At 39.7% G+C, this 26461-nt stretch overlaps 1 protein-coding gene across 7 annotated transcripts in view; it reads left to right on the forward strand.

Moving 5' to 3' along the window:
- The window catches only part of LOC124158843 (helicase domino), a 126197-nt gene extending 104736 nt beyond the window's left edge, over positions 1-21461 (forward strand). For 5 of the 7 annotated variants that reach the window (XM_046534211.1, XM_046534209.1, XM_046534214.1 and 2 more), the window contains 7 exons: positions 412-633; positions 1437-1601; positions 5620-5775; positions 13798-13986; positions 18748-18915; positions 19661-19899; positions 20326-21461. In XM_046534211.1, coding sequence (XP_046390167.1) covers positions 412-633; positions 1437-1601; positions 5620-5775; positions 13798-13986; positions 18748-18915; positions 19661-19861 — 1101 coding nt within the window. In that variant the 3' untranslated portion in view covers positions 19862-19899; positions 20326-21461. The remainder of the gene's footprint in view (positions 1-411; positions 634-1436; positions 1602-5619; positions 5776-13797; positions 13987-18747; positions 18916-19660; positions 19900-20325) is intronic. The other 2 variants (XM_046534212.1, XM_046534215.1) reach the window with 2 other exon arrangements.
- The last annotated feature ends 5000 nt before the right edge of the window (positions 21462-26461 follow it).

Genomic DNA, 26461 nt, shown 5'->3' on the forward strand with positions numbered 1-26461 from the left:
GTCGCCATATTAACTTCAAATGCTATTTATAGTTAAGAAGAATATTTTAAGAAATGAAATTGTGATAACATGCAGAAAACAACGTATTTATTGTGCGTTTAGTTCGAAATCATAAGATGATATGCTCACAGGCTGATTTTTAGGAGCCGACGCTTTTTGCCTTTAATTTGTTTTCGCAACGCAGAGCTGTGAAGGGCTCCAACTTGCTGCGATGAGTTAGCTCCGCCCCCAAGTACGCAACGCCGAGCTATGAAGGCACCCTTAGGCAAAAAAAAACATGAAGCAGCAGGATTTTTCCTTATCGGTCTTGGTTTCATATGTAAAAGCTCAAAATTGCTCCTGTGTATGTATGTGATGTGCTGCTATGTAGTGTATGTGAGTGGCCGCTTGACTTTGTTGGAATGATTGCAGTTCATGAAGCAGCAGGCGGCGGTGGCTGTTGGGAAGGGACTGGCCACGGGAACCATGGCACGAGCAGTGGTCTCTGAAACAGAGGTGGCAGCGCTGATCAAGCGTCAGCAGCAGCTCCAGGCACAGCACCAACAGCAACAGAAGGCAGCGGCAGCCGGAAGCAGTGGTGCTCAGGTGGCCACTCTGACACCCACACAAATCCTTGCGCAAGCTGGACTGCAGGTGATTGCCCTTACTCCAGAGATTGCCTCCCCTCACTCTTTTGTTTGGGTGATATTAAGTCAGTTTGCTCACCCAGTTTTTTCATGTACATAATGTTTTTTTTCTCTGGAAATTGTGACTTTCATGTTTGGTTAGTGATAGCTCATGTCGCCACTTCAGTGAGGGGTGCAATATTCTCACTTCATTCCACACCTATCTATAATCTTTTGTGGTCCTACCCCTTATAACTCTTCCTGCTCACCAGGGCAAGACCTACTTTCCTACCAATACTCCAGCTGTGGTGACTATGATAAAACCAATAAAATTCCAGAACTGGTACACCTCACCTATGGTGTGGAACTCAATGAGGTCACCAGGCTTCCAATTCCACTGTGGGTGCAGTGGCCTATTAAGAAATCATTTGGATTGCCTCAAAATATCACTCTATGAGATAAGTGGTGGTGGATTTATGAAAAGTAAACAAATTTTACCATCTACACTGAGGTGGTTGGAGCAAGCTTACAAATCGTTGACTTTCCATTTACTTTTTTATCCAAATTAGAGATTTCCACTAAAATCTTAACCCCTAAAATTTATTAATTTTTTAATGTAATTAGAAGCTATCTAGAACATCTTATTTACCTGGATTGTTTTTTTTAGTATTCATCAAAACATTTTTAATTTAGTCAAATAAATTTACAATATATATATTCATTAAAATTTTCAATGTCTCTTAGAGATTGCCTGGAATGAGCTTGACTGCTTGATCAATTTGTTTTTATGAGTGGAAGAAGTGTTGAAATTGGAAACTGGATGCATTTCAGGTGAAAGGTGCTGTTGGCGGTGGCAGTGGTGTCAAGGGTGGCGTTGTCGCATCGCCACAGCAGCAACAACAGATGCGTCAATTGGCACTGCACCAGCAGATGCTACACCACCGTAAACTCCCTGCGCAGAAGGTGGCACAACTGACAACGACGACAACAGCTCAGGTGAGAGGAACAATCTTGCTTCACCATAAGTTCATTTTTAATTTTTTTGTGTGCGAAGGGGAGGAGAACAGTCATTAGAGTGCGTGGTCATTGTTGGAATAGTTTGAATTGCTTGGGACCCTGCCAAAGCTAAATATTCAAATTGGACGAGGGAAAGGAGCACTACATTGAATATGTGTTAGTCGCATGCTTATGGCTTACAAGGGGAGACCACGTATCTTGCTCCGCCTTTTTAAATGCCGTATTTTTTATGGCCTTCGGAATGTTGAACGCATCTCTGAACTAGTAGTGGTTCCGTTGAATGGGCCTTAGTTTGGCTGTAATTAATTAATTTTCATGCAGTACTTTTCACAAGCCGTATATACAGTAAAACCCCGTATTTGCGTTATCGGAATTTACGTTTTCCCGCAAATTGCAAGTTTTTTTCTGGGTCCCGTCATATTTCCTATCTCTCCAATGTAAATAGAACCCTGTATTTACGCCGTGTTTTTTTCGTTTTCCCGCCATGTGCATCACGACATGCCGACTAAAAAAAATTTTTTGCGTAGTAAAACAATTAATTGCGCACATCAGCCCTTAAAACTGTCTTTTGGCTTCCTTTCGCGCATTTGTATTTAAAAATCTTAAGAGAGAAATACGTAATGAGAACTATTTTCGGGAAGAATTTGAATGTGGCGGGACAGAACGCCACTAACGTCGGAAAGTTGAACTACGTCATCTCGTTTTCTGTCAGCGGCGAAAAGATTCACGATATGAAAGTAGGTGTATTGAGCAATCGAGCTATGTATTAATTATAATGCAAGAACTTCTGAAGGAATGTTGACAATAATCATGTAGTCGATAATTTGATTCGAGAGTTTGCAAGGGAACCAGACGTGATAAATGCCGGAACTATATAACTTGACCGACAACTGGTATCATTTGCGCTGACTTCATTCAACAGTTGCGCAGCAATTATGGGTTAATTAAATACTTAAAAAACTTATTTAAACTTGAATTATCCCATTCAAATAGCAGTGTATCGCAAACTATTGTAAATTTCAAAAATTATGAAGTCCCATGACAGTTTGTACTTCGCACTTGATCGCCGAGGAGTAGGTCAGATACTCGTGTGTTGCCGATCGGCAACTCGAGTTACCCTCAACTCATACGGGAATTGATAGAATTGATCCGGCTTGAAAATGGAAATTCGAGGTGAAAAACGGACATTTTTAAATGACGAGAAAATGAAAATTATAGAGAAAGTTGATTCCCACACCGGAACCCGCATCGATTCAAACGCTGGCGACTCGAATGTTGGGACTGGCAATCCGTTCGGATTCCCAGTCTCAACATTCAATACCGTGGTGAAAAATCGCGATGCCATTGTAAAATATGCAAACCAGTGCGGACATTTATCAAAAAAGAGAATACATGTGAAGAATTCCAGGTAAGAATAAATAGAAAGAATTCTAAAAGAGTAGTTTTTAGGTGCAAGATCATCAAATGTCCCAGCAAATGGTGTCATCTAAAGGCCTGTTTACATAGTACATTAACCCGTACAAGTTAATGTCTAAATTATGAACACGAAAATGCACCGTGTATTCACCCAACTTGTGTGTATATGCACGAACAGAAAATAGAACCTGTTCAAATTTGGTTCATGCATTCATAGTCGGATTTAGGGGAAGGGGACGTGCCCCCCCAGATGCTTAAAAAAAGAGACAAAATTTGAATATGGTTATCATAGGAGGATCTATGGGGGAGGGGGGGCACGTGCCCTCCCAGACACTTAAAAATATGCTAGATTTTTAATACGGTCCGGTTATCATTGCGTTCGTTTTGTATAACGTGGTATCATTGTGCCCCCCCCCCCCCCCCCCACTCCAGATCAAAATCCTGGATACGGCATTGCTTGTGCTCCCCAGAAAGAAATCCTGGATCCGCCCCTGATGGTCATCATTATGTTCGCTTTGTTTTGTGAATTACTCAAGGAGGCTCAATCATTTAATTCAATTAGAATAACTTAGATATAAAAATAAAGAGAATTTTGTAAAGTCATTGTTATATCTTGTTTTTAATCTCAATTAAGATGAGATCTTTTGCCTGTCAGGCCCTCTAGTGCCCCTCCCAGAAAAAAATCCTGGATCTGCCCCTGTCTACATTCATACATGTCCCGTTCTGGTCCACAAAAATCATTCATGCAAGCAGAAATTAACTCGTACGTGTTAATGTATCGTGTAAACAGGCCAAAAGGCCCTTGAGAGAAAGTATTTCCCCACAAGATTGGGAATCAAAGATTCCACGGCATCTATAATGGTTGGTTGGACAGATTCAAAAATAGGTACAGTCTTGTATATAAGATGGTGAGTGGTGAAAGCAAAGATGTTAACATAGAGACAGCAGACAACAGACAAACCAGGATTATTTTTTAATTTTTGCTGCCAGCAAAAACACTGTGCTTCAGAGGGAAACAGTGTTATGGAATAATGCTTAGTGAACAATTAAAAAATTAACATTTCCAAAGCCAGTGTATGAATAAAAGTGAAAATTCTCTATTTCCCACGATTTGCATTTTCCCGCAATTTACACTTTTTTTCTTGGGTCCCTAGAAAAGTGTAAATAAGGGGTTTTACTGTAATTCCTAAATATCGCACCCATCACAAGACTGGTCTGGTGGTGTAGTGGTAGCGTATGCAACTCCCACCCAGGGGGCCAGGGTTCAGGGCTTCGTCATGGAAGCATATTTTGCTGTCTTCATTGTGATCATATGGCGTCAAGTTTTTAATTAATTTTAATTGCAGCAGGCATAGGCATGAGATAATTTTTTTATCATCATAATGGCGTTTAGGTACGTTATATTTTTTTCAGCACTTTTTAATTCATAATATCTAATTCTTCAGGTGAGAAAGTGCCTCATTCTAAATATTTCAGGATTCATGCATGGGAATCGAAAAGATTGCTGTGATAAATTCAATGGCAAATTCTGGCGAATAATTCACTACAGTGTGCGATATTACGCGGGTGCATTATGCACAAGACTAAACAAGCCAATTGACCTTGGAATCGTAACGAGATAGAGCAAATGAATGTCGGCGGCATTAAACAATGAAGGCTTAGGCTTTAATAGATTATGACTCATTAGCTGTGATTTTTTCTGTAATTCACCTAAAATCACAACAAAAACACGAAATTTCGTTTTTTTGATTTCGATTTTGCGTTATTTTGTGTTATTTCGCATTATTTCGTAATATCGCATCTCGCGAATTTCACAGACCTCTACATATTGGAAATAAGAATTATTTTGTGTCGAGTCATCGATATTTTTTCATTTTGGCGTATTTCCTGTGATTGTGAAGGAACATTGAGATAGTGAAAACAGATAGGGGAAAATAGGATGCATTTGCACCCAGGTTAGATTTATAATTAGAGAGAATATGTGTGCAGCAGCACTTTGTATGCTATGGATGAGTATCATTTGCCAGTGAGGTGAAAAGCTTGCCAATAGAGAGTTAGGCCTCATTCTGGGTCTTTCTGGCTATTGCCAATGCGCTTTGTCGAAAAGATTGGTAAACAGTGTATGCATTCATGTACTCATTTTCATTTGCTAGCTATTTTGCCAGGAATGCTTTGCTTCGTCCCTCTGGCAATGAAAATGTTATTCTCGTTCTGTCTAGCGAGCATAGAGCAAACGTTAACTTTCACCAAGAGCGAATTTTGCTAGCTACGACAATGAAATCGCTCCTGTGGCTTAGCAAAAGAATTTACGAGAGGCAGACTCGTGATTTTTCTACCATTGTACATCATTATCATGTTGTATTTTTGATCCCAATGAGTTAAATTGTTATTGAGATGTTTGGCATACAACCTGTGTGTTTTTTTTACTTACCTTGTTGTTTTACGTAATGGAATAAATAGGATTAAAAATGGGTTTGCATTTGATTGAACCATGAAGTTTTTGTTTGATAAGTGTAGTGTGTTCTCCTGGGAGTGCTGATATTCTTAGCATCTGCCTCATTTCGCATTTTGTGTTTTGCAGGTTGCTGGAGCAAAAGGCGTGCTTCCGACACAGTTGATAGTGCAAGGCCAGAAGCAGCTGTCAGCCACTGTCACTGTGCAGCAGATCCAGCAAGTAATGAAGCAAGTGCAACAACAGCAGCAGCAGAATGCACAAGGCATTCAGCACATATCGCACGTGAGTAATCTCCCATCAACGCTATCTGCTTCTGCTTTCACTCACGTATTTGAAAACCAGGTGACCCATATCACTATCACACCAGACTTAGGGTGACATGTAATGCATGTCTAAATACCGTATATCTCCGAATATAGTCCCCCCCCGAATATAGTCCCCCCCCCCCAATTTTGAGACCTCAGTTTTGGGAAAAATTTTAAAATGTAAAGGAAGGCAATTTTTCTGTGGTTAGCAAGTTAAGATTCTAGATTCGATAAAAACTATTATTTTCTGTGAAGATTAAGAACAAATCTGTTCACATATTTTCCATCACAACAAAATAACTATACCTAAAACATGTTGTGATCCATTGCATGTATCAGTAATTTATAGTTCCTTAACCAGATGTAATGAAGAAATGAGAAATTTTTTTAAGTATCCAAGGCTATGGTATTTTTTAAACCTTCACAAATTATTAATATTTTTGATTTCCAAATGACTACAGACAATGTCAATATATAAGCTTTAACTTAAAGCCCATAAACAGTATTGCATTTGGCCCTGAAACTTCCTTAGATCCAGTGTACGTAACACACCCATCAAGTCATCACAAATCCAAGTGACCTGAAGAATTTAGGAAATCTAAATAAAATTGTGTTAAATAAATTATAAATATTATAAAAATATTGCTATCAAATGCCTGCTAAGCAAAACAATTAAACTACAGGACTTACAAATATCAAAGTAATAAAATTAAGAAATAAACTTTTTCCAACAAACATTAAAACTGAAAAAAAATTATATCAATTTTCAATGCCTCGTCACGAATCATTGCATAAGTTACACAAAGAGCTTCTGCTCTGCATTTGCGCACAAATTCGACGATATTTTCCTCTAATTCTTTGAATCTGCCGCATCGAGACCCCCGAAATGACTTCCGCGATGTATTAGCGCTTTGCTAGCGCTGTAAATACTATGATTTACGGCGTATTCTGCAACGGCTATTTTTAAATTGGCATCGAAACTCCGTCTTTGAAGGCCTCTAATCTGCGGCAGGATTGATCCTCATCTTTCTACTTGATCCATCACCTCACTGTTGAACGTAAAATTATTTTTAATAAAGAAAATATCGCGGAAATAATTGCGAAACGTTATGCGACGTAATTTATCGATCCTATTTACCCTGACGAATTGAAGATATTCCTCAATAAATTGATTACACTTTCGATGCTGAGTCGCTGTATTTCGATCAAATGCAGTAATGCCGGCGCTTCTGGTTTAAAGTCGTCGATTATTGCGCCTTTTCAGAAACAAATGCATCACCTATTGCGCATTCTTGTTCTGTGAAGGCGGTAAAGGCAGTGGTTGTAAACACGAACCGCACGGACGTATAGTAGCTACGGACGCAATGAAATGCTAAATCGTCACGAAAGGTTCACTTTATCTGTTTATTTCGTGTTTAAATCGTGTAGTTATTAAATGAGCGACGGGTACATATACTATTGATTCAATTCTAGTGTTCGATTAATGTAATGATAGTGTGTGTTTAGTTTTCATTTTAATTATTTACTTTTTGCGTCATTAAGTGATCAGTGTCGATTGAATTATTCTAACAATACTTTTCCTAGAAAAATTAGCGGCTACCCGATGGATTCCGTGAAAACGCATATTCGATATGCTATTTGAATCGGAATAATTGTATCTGTACAACATTTGTGGTAAAAATTGTCTTAATTTCCGGTAAAACGTGGCAGTATTTACTAATATCTCCGATTATAATCCTCATAAATATACTCAAATAGAAAGACTACGAGAACATTAGCCATTATTTATTACTTTATGGTCACCTTTAGTATGCTAAATTGGATTACACTCGATTATAGTCCCCCCCCCCTTACTTTTCCGCGGCCATTTTTGGAAAAAAAGGGGGGGACTATATTCGGAGATATACGGTATTCAAGGGACTTTAAATGCTAGCTGTAATAAACTGAAGTGGGATGGATATGAATCTATAGTTTGAATTTTGAGGATGCCACGTATAGAGTTAGCTGCCGCTAAATATTTGAAGGAAGATTATTTCAGCTCTTAATTTCATTCCATTAATTGATAGAAACATTTAATTTTTGCTTTTATAAGCATTGGTATGCAAGCACTCAAAACAAAAGTCACCCTCCAGGGTAGCATCCAGGCACCCATATCATTAAGAGAAACTAAATAGTCTTCGAATGTGGCATGGTAAAATAGGACACAGGAAAAATCAAGTATGCCTTCCATGTCTGAACTGTGGCAGCGGGGTCGTTTAATTCACCCACATCTCTCTACAAATCTTCTTATGGGACTGGCAAACCTCCTGCCAAAAAAAAATAAGGTGCTCACTGGCTGGGGTACAAAGTGGCTTTATGTAAACATGGTGAATATGATTATCAAAGTAGCTATATTAGAACTACCTACTTTTAATGCCGTTGAACATGGGGCACGTAATTGCATTATCTGATGTGTGTATGAAGGTTCATTCAAAATTGCAACATGTAAAGCTGTGAATAGCTAGAATGCATGTGATAATGCATGAATTTGAGATGGCAAAATAGGCCCTGTTCTAATTTCGTTCGTGCATTCATGTAATTGCATGCCATAATGAGAAATTAATGCAGTTCTAACCTGCACAGTTATGTGATCTGTGTAAAATGGCCTTTAGATCTGTATCAAATCAATGGTTCGCGAGTTCAGTTCGTGGAATGGTGGCATGATAGAATCAAAATTAAACGTTTTAATATTGCACACTGTATTTATATATTAAAAATTCTTCTGGTTTCGACATTTTCAGGTCATTATGAAATCTCTGTTACCTCTTCATAGTGACCTGAAAAGGTAGAATACAGTTTTTAATAAATACTGTGTGGAATATAAAAAAGGTTATTTTTGATTCTACCTTTAGACCTGTGTTGAAACCCTGAAACAAAAGATCATCGCCCATGGTTGATGCAGTGGAAAGTTTTTTTTATCTCCTGTTTACGTGAAATTTCTATGAAATTTTTTCTATTTTTGTAATTTTTTTCTTTCGTATGTCTTTTTTTATCTGAGAGTTAGTGCCATGAGAGTTAGTTATTCATGCTTGAATATCCTCGCCCATTAAATTATAATGGCCTCGGGTAGTATTTGTTTTCCAAACTTAGTTGAAAAGCCTTTTTTGTATTCTGTTTATGATCTTCTAATATTTGAGGCCTAGTGGAGTTTTTTCCAACCAAACTACAGGTCAGTTACTTTCCACAGATAATGTTCTTTGGGTACATTCAACACAATTTTATCATAAAATATAATGCATTATCACCATAGTACAAGTGTGTACTGGGTATAATTTTTTTCTCCTTACCATTATTAAAAGTATTCTATCACTTGATTGTTTCACGGCATTTTTTCTGTAGTTTTCTGACTTTTTATATTACTAACTTCTCAATTGAATGCACATACTTATTTCTTTGTGATAATTTTTAATTAGATGCTGGAGTAGCTACCCTAATATGCTCATGAAAGAAATACTCTCTGTTTTTTTCACCTTTGCGGGTGAGCTGGTGTGGCTAAAGCGAGTGGGGGTGAGGGGAGGGAAAGTTTTGCGACTCGTGAGTTTCCCTTGGCCAATCAGCAGACAGTAGGCGTGGCCTCAGTCAGTTGCTCTCAGACCTCTGTGGACTTAACATCGTGAATCTGCTCGTGGAGCAGTGTTGCCAAACCTTATGAGTTCTCCTTGTTTGTCTTCATGTGTGCCTTTCACCAACAGTGCCTCATTCAGCGTAGTTGCTGACAATGTTATGGGCTTCTTTGAAAGGATTATCCTCAATACCTTCCTAATGATTAGGTAGATTGTCTCGGCTCCGACGTTTTCAGTGACAAACTAGGGCGGCTATGTACACTTAGCAACATGAAGTTCGCTCCTCCTCTCTCTTGGCACTACCCCTACCCCATCAGTAAAACCTTGTGAGTGTGTCCAGGCACTCACGAAAACTCATCCACAAACATAAAGTGAATAGATTATGAGCTTCAAATTGACTTACAGCCATGCAGACTGCCTACGCTGGCAGGCCCAAGTGTGATTCTGTGCCGCAAATCTGGGCATGTTTTCGCGTGACTTTGTGTTCAATTTGGTACGGTTAGGATTCGGAAATACTCCAATCTCATTAAAATTTTGTGTTAGCATATTTTAGAGGTATTGTAACAAAATTGGGGAGTGTGAGCTTTAGCATACAAAAGTGGGAAAATAAGGGACTTACTAATGGCTATGGTTCACTGGCAGGTATATCAGATCAAATTTTTGGTTTTGCTCATCAATTAACTGGTAATGCCAGTTGTTTCCTAGATAGTGTGTATAAGCTTGAGGTGCAGGTGGAACCTGTCCAATCTAAAATAAATGTTTTTTTTTCAATTCTTTCTCTTTATATCAAATCATCTCATGTACAGTAATTTATTTATGTAATTCTTTTTATTTTATACTGTTCTCCTCAGGTCATTATTTTTTTAAATCATTGGTGGCCTCTAGAATCTTAAATACCTGTTTAGAAAATTGGCCTGGTGCCTTTCAAACTTCATTGTTTCAGATATGGCTTTGATAAACTATGTAATTACATATCAAGGATTATGCACGTTTCAATCGTTCAATTCCTACTACTGTATACTGTAACCCAAAATTATGTAGCGAATAATCTCTGGATCAATGCATTGGGTGATCTTCAATTTCTCTTGGAACAGTAAATCTGGTTTCCTCCATCCCTCTTCCTCAGCCATTTCCTATCTATTCCATAAGGGGTTTTCTTGGGCTCATAATCCTTCCCCCCTCCTGAAGTGCTGTGCGGAAAGTCACGGTCTTAGGGACCTAGCCTTGAGGATGTTACCTTGTAGCATCCCTAAAGATCTTGATCCAATTGTTACCCTGAATTTGCAGGATTCACTCTTGTGTTCATACTCCTGAGTGTGGGGTAATCTGGGGTGAGCTCTATCACCACCTATCCAAACCAGCCTTTGGGCTGAAGCACCGAGTGAGTTTAGGAAGTGAAATTTGTCCCAAAAAATTCATGAAAGAAATGGAAATGTTAATGAATTTTAATTGGTGACGTTACTATGTTTTATGAACAGATATACACATTTGCTGGAGCGTAACCCATCAGTGGGCTACACCCAACTTCCTCCCTGTCAGTACAACTGCGGTGACAGCTTATTTCATTTTGTGGATGTTGCTTTTTTGTGAAAGGAGACGTGAGAGAGACATAAAACTTGGTGTGCCTTACTATGCATTGCAACCTACATGGTGCTGCTGGAATTTATGTGTGACCTGCCTGAATGTCACACAGCCCTGGGCACAAGTTGCTTAGCACAAGGGCAATGAATTGGCAAAAAACCCACCAGTGAATTACAGTATTGTGAGACTGGGTGCTACCATTTAAAAAGGCTGTCCATCTGCAACTTTGCCCACCACTTATGGTCTGGAAAACCCATCTGCATGAAATTTTGTATGAAGCGCAGATATTCTGTGTATTACACGAACCCACCCTCTGACATCTCTTCAAAATGGATTTTGACCACTGCAGAGGAAAAAATGGGATTGTTGCCACCTGTTTTGTTCTCCCAGGTGCCTCAATCTGACTCTGGCCTCAATATAACTACCATGTTGTGGAAGCCGAGAAATTAGCAGCACCTAGTCATGGCAGTGGACCCGTGCCACATTCTTGAAGCTCTGTACAGTGAGGTCTGTACTTGAAGCTCTGTACAGGTCTAGTGTAGTCCCTTGCAACAGTGGGCCCAAATGGTGGATGCCCGTTGTTCGTCCACTTCCCATTTATCTGCTCCCATTGGTGGAAGTTCCCCGAGTGTGGTGCTAACTCTGAGCAGGGACTCAAAGATGAATCTATGAGTGACCCTACGGTGTGTCACGCATGATGAAGTACACCCATGACCCTATAGTGAGTTCCACTGCAGTCTTTACCCGAGAAGGGAGATTCAGCTCCACAGAGAATGTGTTAACTACTAACTAAAAGTTTCCAAATATCGTATGAAAGAAAGTCCTCCCAATGTAGCCTGCTCTCATTGAAGTGACAAGGATTTGAGTGTACTCGAGGCCACACTCTTTTCATGTGGGTGGATGTGGATTTTTGTCGTAAGCTTAGTTCAATCCTCAGTCATATGCTGTTTGTGCAGTTTTCAGTTGCCAACTTCTGCAAGATAGAGGTGAAATTGTTGTTGGTCCAATGGGTATAAAGGGAAGGGAGTGAAATAATGTTGTTTTTGTGCCCTTTGTCATCCAAGTGAAGGACAAAGTCAGTTTTCCAAAGTGCTCAAGTTTCAAGTTGCAATGGAAAGAACTTGTGATTGAAGGGAAAATAATGGCACAACTACACCAATGAGAAAGCACCCCTACTCTTGTGCTGGCATTGAGATAATGAATTTGTGGAAAGCACTCACATAGTTTGATAATTCTCCAAAGGTGATGCTAATGGAGGATTTTCTGGTTCCGTGTGGTTGTGTTCTTGAGTGTTTGGAAGTTGGAGGTAACATTGATTCTGAAAGTGACGAATAATTGTGCACACCTCTTAAATGAAATCTTATACAAAGATGGTTGCAGTTTGGGCATGTGTGGGACCAAGGTTCACCACAGTGTGAAAGCATCTTTGGTTCTTGGAAGGAGAGCAAATTGTCTTCACTCTTCAGTGCCCATCCTATATTGTCTGCTGAGGCCCAAAGAGCTCCCTGTGAAGGGGCAATCTTGGCACCTTTCAGAATACAGACATCTTGTATTTGCAGTGAGGAGTATGGTAGCCTAATGGGAGGACAGCTTGACTGGTGACTGAATAGTCAAGGGTTACAATCCCAGGTGTAGACTTCGGGCACCCTAAACAAAATCCTTCAAGCACGAGGTGGCAATGGGAAAGGAACTGGTCTCCAATGTATATGACCTGTCTGCGACTTAGTCTGGGATGTGCTCCTCACTAAACCTATCCGAGGAATTACATCACTGAGTGACTGTTTGCAGCTGCTGAAAGTCATTACGGTAGCTGAATTGCAATTTACTCACTATTAGATAAATTATTTGATATTACCATTTGAGCAGAATGAATTAGAAATGATCTGGTGGTGAAGGACTGCAAGAGTGAGTCTGGGGCTGAAGTGTGTAGGCAGTTGGGTGTAGTTCTTGCAAAGTAATTTGTTTTGCCCCGAGAGATTTCACTCGCCTCTATTCAGACAACTACGAGTTTGCTGCGCAATGAGTGCCATCATCTATGGATTGTTGTAACCAAGTGATTCAATGTGTGATGGAAACTTTTAGATTGTGTTCCAGGTATTTCTTGAAGTGATGAAGATAATGCATTTTAAATACAATATTACCAGAATTGATTTACTTCAAGGGGAGTAGTTGATGCATCAATTTGTGTCCTGGAGTTTTTGAACCTTGTGGAAGGAGGCTGACCTTGGGATTAGTGATGTGTCAATCAAATACTGAAATTCTTTATGTGAATGAGTATATACTTGGATATTCGTGATCTTATTTTGAGAGGACTTGGTTGCAGCATAGACTGGTTGTTGGCGGCATGTCTGCTTGTGTGTTCACAGTTGCTCGTATCATCCTCTACAGCATCCATCAACTCTAGTGCACTACTCCACTCACATTGACTAGCGTCGAGGTGCGTGGCATGAATTGAGGAGTCTGGGGTTTGTGTCCTAGTAGGCACTTGTCTTTTGCTGATCAAATCTCGTGAATGAGAATTTTGTGAGGTGGCTCAGGGAAAGACCCCACAGTACCCTAAAGTCATATTCACACATTTTTGGCTTAGTCCTGGGTGAGCTTTACACTCACCCTTCAAAACTTGCCTTCTGGTTGAACCAGTGAGTAAGTTGATGGACTATAGTTATATTGAAAAAAATCCAAGCGTTCTTTGATTAAGGGCTAATTGCTACCATTTTCTATGTGTGCTTCTGATGATATTTTCTCATGTTAATGTGTGCTAATGGGCTCATGTGTGGCAAAGATGAGTGTGTGATTTTTGGTCTGTTTGATGGTAGGTGACGAGTGGGCAGGCAATAGGTTCGTCTTCGCCCATTCACTCTCACACTGTGCTTGCTAAAAGTGCTGGTGGTCAGCTGAATCCAACAGTTGCGGCGACGCTCCACGCTGCCGCTGGCCAGCAGTCGATTCAAACAAGGGTCATCCCCATGAGCAGCGGACAGGGCTCTATCAAGCAGACTATCCAGGTGAGATGGTCATACCTCTCCCTTCGGCATTGGTCTTATGTTTTTCATGCTCCAACAAATGGTTTTCTTCACCTTCCCCTGGAGAAATTGGTCTTCTTGAATCTAAGTGTGGATAATTATATCTTTCTTAAATTGTGAACAGTTTGGGAACTAACGTAGGCACAAAAATTTCACTGGAAAAATCCTTCACTTTGACCCGGATTTGAGTCTTGATTCCCAGAAATAGCAACAGAGTATTTATTCCAGGTTTTTCATCATTGAGGGTTACAGGGTGGCTATAATCTTAAGAAAACTTGGAATTGTCAGGGAATTTTGTTATTTTGGAATAGTCTGGGAATTCTCATTAAAGTCAGGGAGAAAATATTTCAGTAAATTCTTGTTTTTGTTCTACTAGAGTTTTTAATGTCTCTCTTTCCCTCCCAACTCCATTTCACCCACTGAAACTAATATTTGTCATTGTTGTGCATTGAAATGTGATAAATAACCACAGAAACTATATTAGTTTGCCAGCTCCAATGCCTGTAAATGAAAATTCTGTAATATTTGGATGAGAGTTTATCTAATCAAGGTTTAATGTATCTTTTCATTAGGATGCACTCATAACTTTTAAGTTATTGGCTTCAGTTTTTAACATCTTCTCAGCTTTAACGTGTATTTTATCAAGAAGAAATAAAACCTTTTAGTAATAGGTTACCCATAGAAAATCGTTCAGAAATATTGGAGAGTTATCAAGGAAAAGTTAAGGAATTTTAAATATTGGATATCAGTAGCTACTCTCGATTAGCAATGGCTAGCGATAGCTTACACTACAAAGGTGGAATAACTATTGTAGCAAGAGTCAGTAATTTCTTTGCTATTTTGACTTTGCAGCTGCTAATGAGAATGGAAATGAAATGTCTAGTATTTACCACTCAAGGTACCAAAGCATCTTCTCTCTCTATGGAATGTACGGGTTTCAGTATTACATTTATGGTTAATATAAATGGTTCCTCTGTAAAATTTTACCTTTATTGTGGACCTGCAGGTAACTCAGTAAAGGTAGGCCACTGTCTAGTACATGGTTATTTCCTTGAATATTGGCTATGGTTGGGCACCCTAGCATTCTAAGTTCTGTCTTTAGCCTCAAAACTGTGCTACCTTGTGCACAAACATGCTGCTCTATGACGTTGTATGTCAGGCAACATAAACCATCTGGTCCTCTGAAGCCCACAAAACTTGTCTGATGAAGAGGATGTCTAGGTATCTCAAATTTTGAGAGGTAGCAAGATGAATGATTTGCCCTCAGTGAAATGTTTGCACTTTTGGGTGTGTCTGTCACTGTCCACAGTCCATTTCCTGGAGTATCAATTTGATTGATATGTGATGTTAAGGTGTTCTTCCTGAATGAGTTGTTGCGATAAATTCTTGTAGTATCATGGTGCTGTGAAATGACAGTGTGCTGCTCTCTGCCTGTGTATAGGTCTGCAGTAAGATGCACAAAAATAGTTGTTCATTACTTTGTTGATTTAGAGGAGGTTGTTGGAAGTGATGGGAATTAGGGAAGAATTTGGAATGCTTCACTATAACATGCTAATTATCGACAGATTAAATGAGAACCAATGAGCTGTGATTAAACCAGGATCAGGATGTGAAGAAGAAAGGATGAGTAATGGAGATGGACAAGTTTGTGTTTCTATATCTTATAGTTTTCAATTGTTTATTGAGAAAGTTATCAATGAAATCAAAGACCTCTAGGATTGAATATGCTCATAAAATAAAATCAGGGTGCTGTGATTGGCTGATGACAAATTAGTCATACCAAAGACAGGGAAGAAAATTCTTATAAATAATCTGTAGCTCATCAGTGACCTGTAACCATTATGGAAAAGATAATGATTAGGTATTGGTAGAAAAACTTAGCAAATGAAAGTAAAATATTAATTTGCAGCATGCGAGAAGAGGCTGAGACTAACTATAATCAAGAGAACTAAAAACTTGGCAGGAATGGCAGTGATGGGTAAAAAATAGTGATGGGTCGGTTCGATTCCTCGATTCTCGGCCAAGAACCGGAATCGAAAACGAGTACTTGCCAAGGTGAAAAATCGATTCCGATTCCAGTTGTACTTCAAACAACAAAATATACGACCGCGTTTCCAACAGTCATTTGAATTTTTGCGCCACGTAATCGTAATAACAAAACACACATCTTCCAGGGATGTGCGAGTACTCGAAAATTCAAGTCAATCGAGTAGTTGGTACTCGACTCGAGCGTTTCGAGTAGCATTACAAATGTCGATTCGAGTAGTTAAGGTTACAGAGCTTTCGAGGCTAGTAGGTCCAGCAATCTGCCGACAGGAAGCGCTATCATGAAACTCATGTAATAATGCAGTTTTTAAAGCCGATAAGTCATTCTAATGCCTTGGCCTGGTAGTTTCAGCTTGCCGAATACACTATAGTTGTCGACGTGGGCGCCGAATACCTTTACGCCAGCCGCGGCGGCCGATCTTCTTCCTACCTGGCGCACACTGGTCCGAAATCGGAAAAAGCTGGAATAAAGTCCAAAATGACCTTTTTGGGGATAGAGACTGGAAACTTAGTGTAAATAATCATAAATCATTACAAGATATAGATTTATATGCCATTTTACATATATACGAACCTTTAGTGAGATACAGAGGCCCAAACATGACCAATTTTTCAATGCCACGCGAGATATCGTTTTGCCTCAAAAAAAATTTTAATTTATCCAAGTGGTTTTGCATTGGTATGAGTTTTATGGAATAAAAAACGCAATATTCCTTTGATCTGGTGCTTTGCCTATACTTTCAATGACTTTTGAAGATTTTGACTCTCATCTGTCTGGTTTTACAACGCAAAATGGCCGACCCGTTTTTCACGTGAAATTTGACATAAAGTAGACATTATCTTTCGTTAACGTAAAATATAACTCGTAAAATTTGATCCACAATATAAAGTAGAGATTTCTAAAGATTACTTATTAGAAATCTTGGAAAAAAAAGTTTGTGACGAAGGAAATAAGAGCGATTTTTCAATCGCGCGTCAAGGCTGAGCTACACGCCACGGAATTCTAAGGCTCGGTAACTGAGGCCGATTTTTCAAGTTTTTAAAAACATTAGTCTTGAAAATCATCATTTAAAGCATGGATAATCGTCTTCATTGACTTCAAACACTAAACTGAGGATGTTAAAAAGGATTATGTATAGATATTCTAGAAAATTTAGCGCATTACTCGAGTGAAAACACTAAGGATTGGATATTTTTCGGATCCATCCCACGCATAAGAAATATGCCTCGGGTATTGAAGTAAAGTGAAGAGATTAAGTCAGCATGCTTAAGAGAGAGAAAAATGAACTGTTTCCGTGAAAGGCAACCACCGATACCCTTTTTCCCTTCCACATTCGCCGAGGTGAGTCGCGCGGAAGGGGGAGTTTTCACATCACAAGGCTCTTTTAGCCTTTTTTATTACTGCGTCCGACCGATGTGATAATCATTTGTTGCGTTCAGTTTCTTTCTTGAACTGAAAAAAAAAAGGAAGAAATTTTAAGGTTGGTTAGATGACGTGAGAAGTATAGAATTTTTTTGGCTCTACAAAATAAAGTTTAGTTCTATAGTTCGTTCGCTTCGTCTACTTGAATTCCATGAAGATTCAAGATCCAAAAAAATTGTTGATATAATTTTTAATAAAAATTCCTAAGTCTCTGAAATCTTGCAATTTTGGTAGGAAAGTACTTGCCCAGTCACACAAGTGTGTAGCAAAAGGCAATTTTCTGCAGGCAGTAATAATGTAACATGGAGACGTCAAAACCTGCTGGCTGAGCATGTAGAATATTTGGTTTTTCTGCTTGAGAATTTGAAAGGGCCAAGTATTACATGATTCATATACGTAGTATGTAATCTTTATTACAGATATGAAAATTTCTGTACTCAGGACTCTCCCTTGTAGTTTGGATACATATATATGGTCGACAAATTATGAGTGCCAATATTCTAAAGTAATACCCTTCATGTAACACCACTTTTCAGGTATGTTCTGTTTTGAAATTTAGCTATTATATTTTAATTACATAGTGATGATATGAAAGATGCTTTTGTCAACTTACTCTTTCACAGAGTAATATTTTTTAAAGTGGTTTTCTTATTGCCTGGAATTAAGTGATATTTTCTTGGAGCCTATGGCATCAGAATCGATGGAATCGGTATCGGTAGAATCGGAATCAAAATTTCAGAATCGGAATCGATAAAATTTTGGAATCGACCCATCACTAGTAAAAAATAAAATTGTTGGTAGAATAGGCTATTTGAGGTGGCATTCTTCAAAAAGAGGGATCTTCTTGAAGTTAAGAATGTAAGCATTACAACGAGGTAGCTATTCATTGGAAGTTATAGTTGGAGCATGCTTCATTAAGGTAGTGAAGCCTGGAATATGATAGGAACCGAGAAGTCAAGTTTGGAAGTGTTCAAATGGTGATGTTTCAGAAGAATGATGAAGATGAAATGGATAAATTATGTGAGTAATGTGAAAGTTCTACAAAGAAGAGAGAAAAAGTCTCTTGAATGCCTTGGGAAGAGGACAGGACAACTTAGTTGGCCACATCATGCGACACGGCAGTGTGATGGATACAATTGTGGAAGGACAATTGGAAGGGAGGGAACTGAATGAGGAACTGGCTTAGGGAGAAATGAAAGAGGGCTGCAGTGTGTTCACCAGTCTGAGGATATTAGTGCTATAAGCAGATGCTTGATGTGTCTCGTTTTCTGCAGGTGGTGGCGGGTTCGTCAGGGCCTGGCCTCTCCCTCGACGCATCTGGCAGGGCACAGGTGAGTGTGGCATGCACCACCACTTCTCTGGCGAGTGCACTTGGAGGGACGATCAAGGTGTCTGCGCCCACCACGGTCTCGGCAGCACAGCAGCAAGCCATTCTCTCTCAGGTGAGTAGTTCTTTCTTGCCGCTCCTCACTTTTATTAACTTATTTGGCAGCTGCTAGATTATTTTTCGTATTAAATAAGAATGCTTCATCTACTAGCAATTGTGAACTTATTCTACAGCAAAATCCGTGCTTCAACTGACCTAGTTTTACCCACTTATTACTAGGACACGTGACTTTTCTTACTATTTTAAGAAAATGCTCTCTTTTCTGGTAAATACCCGCAACACACTGGCATTTCTCTGTGGCTATAAGTCACTTTTTCGCTTTGGGGTGGGTTAGAAGAGTGACCCAAAAGTCGTAGACATAGTCATCCAATTCTCTAGTCCTTTGCATTTGTGCACTGATATCAAATGGTCAGCAGGCAAGAGAGAAATGGCTATGGACCAATCGTGGACTTCATTTTATTATGTATTTTTAAATTTTTTAAAAATACTGCCGATTACAGTATTGGAAATACACATATGCTTTGTTTTTCCAATCATTATCATGTATTGTCATTGTTACTTACTGCTTTAAAAAACGTGTTCCAGCTGAAAATATTGTTTAAATGGGGCTATGGTTAAGCATGGATAAAAATCTTAAAATTAAACTTCGTTGTCTGCATTCTGCCTTTACGTTTTGAAATTGTACGCAAATGGCCCACCTTTTCAATTCTACGAGTAGAAAAGTGAATCAAAACCTGTAGTGTCAATTGTTTTAGAAATTGAGAGGGGATATGCTGAGATACAATGTTGTTGTTGTGCAGGTGACAGCTGCTTTGCAGCAGCAGTCAGTGTCAGTGGCCGTGCACCCGTCTGGCTCGGCACTGCGCATCCAAGCAGCAGGAGCCAACTCGCAGGCAGTGGCTGCTGCTATGGTGGCGGCAGCCCAGCAGCAACCTCAGCAGCCATCGTCGTCGTCGCCTCAGTCTGCTGCCAGTCAGCAGCAACCGTCGAATGCCCCATGAGGGGGAAGCATTGTGGTCAATTTGGAGAATTTGGTGAGGTATTGGAGATTGTATTGTCTAATTCCTGAGAGATTTTTTCTCCATAGTTGATGCATGTATAATTAAAAAGAAATCAGTCTGGCACTAATGGAGCCTGAGCTCCTTATTTCAATGTTGACAAGATCAGAAGAAGACAATTAAGAAGTTTTCATGAAGTACACAGTGAAGCAAATTATATTTTGCAGGTTAACAATTTTCTACTTTAAATACAATGGCTTCAAATGTCTACCAATCTTACTATGATGATAAATTATTTGGTGCTATTTAATTAGTGTGGTAAGCATTATATGATTTATCAGAGTCAACTCGATTGGTAGGCACGTAAAAAGAAGCAATAGCTAAATGCCATAAAGATGAAGACTTTAGTTGAGCCTCCTTCAAAAAGTTCTACTCTTGTTTCTCATGCACTTTTGTTATTTTGACAGGTTGCCCAGACTTGCAATCACTGTGGCTAACGAGTTCCTCCAAGTGTGCAATGCATACTAGGGCATGAGCTTTGGAACCGTGGCCAGTGTGACTGTTAGACCACTGTTATGTGGTCAGTGAGTGGTTTGCTCAGCACAGTGGACCGGTGTCACAGTGGCTAAGTGGCGTGGTGGGACTGAGCGGACACTTTGTGTGAGGAGGGCTCTTTTTGCGCTGTGGCTGCTCATTTCCTTTTGGAAGGAAGACTGTTCTGGGTGAAACTGCTTCGCAAGCATTAAATGCGAGAGATTTGTACAAACTATGCTCTGGAAAAATAAGTGAGCTAAAAGTGGGAGGAGAATTTGATGTTGTAATGATGGTTTCTGTCCTTGATGATGTTGTTTGTTGGTTTCACGAGAGAATCTATACATTCTTGAAATCATTTGACCAGTGGTGTTGAGGAATTAACAAAATATTAATGGTGCTGCATATTATTAACTGCACACGACGTGTGGTCTTTTACTGCATACTTTGTTTAGTGAAGGTAGCAGCAAGATTGTTCAGAGCATAAAAGAGCTTTAACTTCCTAAACAGTATTTTCTGTGAGGTCCCTAGATGACTTAAGTATTCAACCAGGATGAAGAACTGTTTGTGTGTGACTGTGTGCGTGTGTTTTAGACCTCTTCAGATGTGCATCGTCTGGAGTCGATTCTCGTGTGAAACCAATGACATTCATTGGTTAACATGTATTTTATCATTTCTCCACTTTTCCTCTACCCTTCTACAAAGTGTTACTCTTCCGGAGCTGATTAGTTCCAGTGTTTCTGAGGAGAAGGCCAAATGAAATTCCTTTGGACTAAGGCATAAATAGAATTTGTCACTTTTTGTAAAGGTGGTATTTTTTTATTTTTGGTGTACCTGATTGGTGAAATGTGAATCACTCATGTTTCATAATTGACTTGAAGAAAGCATAGTGTTACAGGATTGCAGCTGCCAATACTGTTCATGTACTTTAGCTTCGGCCATGTTATATATTTCAATGGAAAACTTTTAGATGTACATACTGTGGTCAAAAATCATTTTGGGTCAAGTACTTTTCCTAGTGAAGAATTTTAATCCCATGAAAAACAGAATAAAAGGACATGGAGAAAGAGTAGATTATTGTTTGACTGAAGCATGCCATCTCTTGGGATCCACGCATGGTTTGTGTGTTTGTTATGCTCATTGAGTCCTGTGTGCATTGGTGTGAGTGCACATCTTTTTTAAGTGCAGGCCATGTGCAAAGTGTTCCCTCAATTTACTGTGCTAGTAGATGGAATTCAGAAGGTTAAATGAATCTATACTTGCATTATATGCTGCAAGCTGCCTCAATAGCAATGTGGCGAGAGTTGTTGTTATACTGGTGGTTCGAGTGTAAGGGATCATTTCAGAGTAAAAACTTAGATGCAGGTTGTGATAAATTTTACTTCCAGATTGCTACCCAGCATTTACAAAATTTCTAAATTGTTCAAGGGATGAACAAATATGCATACCTATTCTTTTTGCTAAGTATCTCTCTTAATCACTTTTGTTGAACCTGTAAATATTGTGATATTATAAGATGATATTATCCACGTCATTCCCTCTGTTTAACCCTCTCTGTTCCCTCGTAGCAGTTTTTCATGAATTGTGCAGCATTCAAATCCTATTCAAAATCCTTCGTCGCTCCATTGGATCGCAAATATGTGGTTATCAATTTAACCAGTGAGTGATTTGATGAACCAGCTTTTTCGGTTTTATCCAGAGGTCTTAATTTTACACCAACTCCAAGATCCATTCCTTTTGTAGAATTTATTGGTGGAGTGGAACAAGCTATTCAGAAACTTCCCAGGGATTTTGCGGAGGAGGTGAGAGACGAAGTTTCTGCTGTTTTGAAGAAGGCCGTCGTTCCTAAGCCAAACATCTCGAGAGAAAAGCTTTTCGCACTTTGAACTTTACGTGAAAACAAATTGGTTGCGGTTTAACCTGCGGATAAGGGGAGCTCCACTGTTTCTAATGAAAACTTTGGAATACTAGCAAAAAATTGGAGAAATCCTTAAAGATAGGGCATACCAAAAGTTGAATGGTGATCCTATACTGACTCAGTTATGAAGAAGACCATATCATTAATTAAAAAGTCAGGCGTTTCGGGAGAAGTAGCCAAAATTATTTATCCACATGCTCCGGAATCTCCCAGACTGTATGGACTGCCCAAAATACACAAGGAAGGTGTTCCTATACGATCTATTGTGAGTGCCATTGGATCTCCCACATACATCTTGGTGCACAAAACACCTCGTAAAGAACTCATTGCATTTTGTGGGGATCGTGGAAAGGCTTGCTTTGGAGAGGATGGATATTATGGTCTGCTTGGATGTTGCTTCCTTGCTCACACGGGTTCCTCTTGCTGGTACGTTCAAACTTCTGGAGGAGAAATTTGATGGTGGGACGGTAATGCTATTCCATCATTCGCTTACATCCACCTTTTTTAAATACAACTGTAGCTTCTACAAAATGGCAGATGGAGTTGCAATGGAATATCCTCAGTCACAATTTTGAGTGATGTCTTAATTTTGAGGAAGCATCTTCCATTATGACTTCATTAGCTAATGACTGACTTTGTGCAATTACACTGACGTGGGAATTTTAACTACATATATAGTTGTTGTAAAGAGTTCTAGAGCTTATTTTGTATAAATCAAGCAATCAAAATTCAGATCTAAAGTCAGTTTATCTTTATTTAATTAGGTTGTGTAGCAAAACCGCAATGGTAATGTGAAACTTCTAAGCAAATGGAGGGTTAATGTGTAAGATTTATGTATCCTATCATGTATCGTTAACAATCATAAAAATTTACTTATTGAGAATTATGAATATAGTCCTGGGGCATGAGTCTTACTGTGGGCTCTTTTATGTCAGTAGCATGGGAATGGTGACACTCTTCATTTTGATGAGTAGAATACAAATAATGATGGTGAGAAGAAGGCATTTTTTTAGGAGTGAAAATTAGTTTGGCTATCAGTAAGTTGAAATTCCTTATTTTTGCTCGATCACAACAAAATTAATGACTTCAAATAGGTACGTGAGTTCAAAGAATGGAAGTAAGTTCGAAGAATAAGTACTGAGAAAGCAGAACCATAGACCATTATGAATATATTCAGTACGGCATCAAATATGGCCACCTCTGTTTTGGCCATTGTGGATTGCTCTTATTTGCATCTTGTAATTAATTAAATTCTGTATTATTTGGGGTTTAGAATGAAAAAATCAGGGTTAAGTAATTAAAGATTCTATGTTGAACACTACAAGATTGAATCAAATGTTTTAGGACACGCAAAATGCGGAATCAGATGGAGAAAAGGTCGGTTCTGTGAGCACTTGAAAATCCAGAAAATATATTCCGAAGGTATAATTCAAGTTTTTGGTTCTTAAGTCGCTCGTTTATATTATTTCTTTTGCGATCAAGGTTGGCCTTAGCGGAGAAGTTGTTGGCTGATGTCTGGGTCTCAAAAACGATTTTTTTCGAAGTTGACTAACCTCTGCCGCCGAGGCCTTAAGCGCAAAAGTTTTCGTTATTTTGATCGGCTAACAGAAGCAGTCGCTTATAGATACAAAGTCATTTTGAGTGCGGGTATTTCATTAGTAATCAACGACAACTTATTCTTACAGCTCTGTGCCAATGAAAAGAAACAGGAAAACATTATCCGTGAAAGGTCTCACTATAAGTCAGGCTCAAACCGGGCACGCAGCCATTGTAGTCATAAATCCCCCTCCCCACCGAAGTTTTTTCCCTTTTAGTGACTGGCCGCGATACTTCCGTTGATGAAGTCACTAGCCCTGGGACACCTATCGTCTGACCCTTGTTTTTCGGTACAATTCATTTCATAGTGTCGGCCACGGAATCATTTTGGAAAGCCTTTTCCTCAAAACAAGCCGAGCAGGATGCTAGCGAAATATATATCATTCCAAGACAACATACGCCGTAATGTAGCGAACATTTGAGGAAATAGATCAACAAATCTCCCTTGCAGTTGGGTATTTTTTTGTGATAAATATTCGGAAAGGTTCGGGATATGAAACTGGGGAATGAAAGTCACCTCGTGCGACATTGTTTGTGGTTTCCTGTTTTATTATTCATTCGGCTTTATTCCTCGGAAAAAAAACGTAATGATTCTCAAGGTTATTTTTAATTCCTCGGTTTCATTCTCTGAATATTTCCGTGTGTCTATCGCTGAAGTTTTCGTATTGAATGGGAGATCACATGATGGGTAACATCAGAGCGATCCGATGGTATTCAGTAAGAAGTTATCTGCATTGAAAAATGTAGTGTTAAGAGGGCAGCATTGCTTATCTGAGGGTACAATTTAAAGTAAGGTCTCCAATTTTTTTGTCATTAAATATGGCATTTATTTACATTTTTGGATAAATCGTTGGAAAGGCAATGGCTTCAGCTATTTTTCGATGTTGTCACCCTGGCGCTCGATGACTTTCCTGATCCGCATGATGAACTTTTGAATCCCGTCGTTGTACTAGCTTCCGTCCGTGTTGCGAAGGTAGGCGTTGGGCTCCTCTTGCACCTCGTCGTCAGTCGCGAACTTCATCCCTCCTTGGTGATACTTCAGAGCGACCAACATGTGGAAATCACTGGGTTAGAAGTCGGTGGTGTACGAAGGGTGCCCGATCACTTTCCATCCGAACTTCGAGATCAGTTTTAGCGTCTGATTAGCAGTATGCGGGCGCGCGTTGTAATGAAATGAGACCCCTTTTGTCCCCTGGACGTTTATTCTTGATGGCGCGTCGAGGCTTTTGTAGTGTTTAGCAGTATCTTTCCGTATTGACAGTGGTTCCCCGAGGCATGGAATCCACCAATAATACTCCCTTTCGGTCCTAAAACAGCCAAGAAGGCCCATAACCTTCTTGGCTGACAGTTAGTTTGACCTTTTCCGGTGTTGTAGAGGTCGGGTGGCACCATTGTTTAGACTGTTGTTTCTTCTTGATGGTACGGTGATGAACCTAGGTTTCATCACCCGTTATGATGGAGTCAAAAAGAAATCATCTCTTTCCTCTTCAAAACGGCGCACAACTTCTTCCGCGCGCTGCCTCTGGTGGTCTTCGGTGAGCTGTTTGGGTACCCACCTGGCAGTGGAATTAACGCGGCTGAAAAGGTTTTCGTGACACCACTAACGAACGTTTTTAGCATCCGTACATTTTTCACCGTAAACTTCAACAAATTGGCGATGAATTTCGATAGGTACCACCTTTTTCGCGGTAGAAATCCGCGTGAAAGACCGGATTTCACTACTGGACGGAGACGTGAGAGATCCTCCATAGAAACGGCTGGTATGCCAACAATGAGCGGTCGACAATGCTTCACGGCGGTTGAGAATGGTAGAGGAGAAGGAACACGGTGGTGTTGGTTTAGAGCTTCATGCGGCGACGCAATGACTTAAGGCCGTATCACACTAGCGACTGCGACCGCCGCTGCGACTGCGGCTGCGACTACACCCCATCACACATTGCGGCCGACGCCACGATCGCGCATGCGCACGTATGAACTTTTCTGCTTGTGGCTTGTTTGTTTACGAAAGCCCAAAGAATAGATAGAGAGCAGCAATTGTTGAAAATGTTCCTAAAATATGTTAAAACGTACTTCATTTTCATTCACCTGTGTACTCGGGTGCAATATCCAATATACTGGGCTTCCATCTTCACTTTAAAAATCCGAAATTATCTCAGCGTTATCTTATAACCTTCTTGAACTTCCCTCGCTACGGTAACCAAAACAAACAAACACGTCTGCCGCCAGCGCGCGAGATTGAAATGGAGCTCTCTGATTGACTGCGACTGCCTCGCTCTGATTGGTCGACGGGCCAGTCGCAGTCGCAGCCGCAGCGCCGGCCGCAGTCGCTAGTGTGATACGGCCTTTAGGAGACATTATTTTTTTAAACTATATAGTTAAAATTCACACGTCAGTGTTATTGCACAAAGTCAGTCATTAGTTAACGAAGTCATAATGGAAGATGCTTTCTCAAAATTAAGACATCACTAAGTTTTACCCTCGTAAATTGTCTCCGTAATCTCTAATCGTGTTTTTAGACATGCTCTGGGATAAAACGTTAACGAATATGCAAGTTGTGC

Source organism: Ischnura elegans, chromosome 5 (genome assembly GCF_921293095.1).
Source record: "Ischnura elegans chromosome 5, ioIscEleg1.1, whole genome shotgun sequence".
NCBI lineage: Eukaryota > Metazoa > Arthropoda > Insecta > Odonata > Coenagrionidae > Ischnura > Ischnura elegans.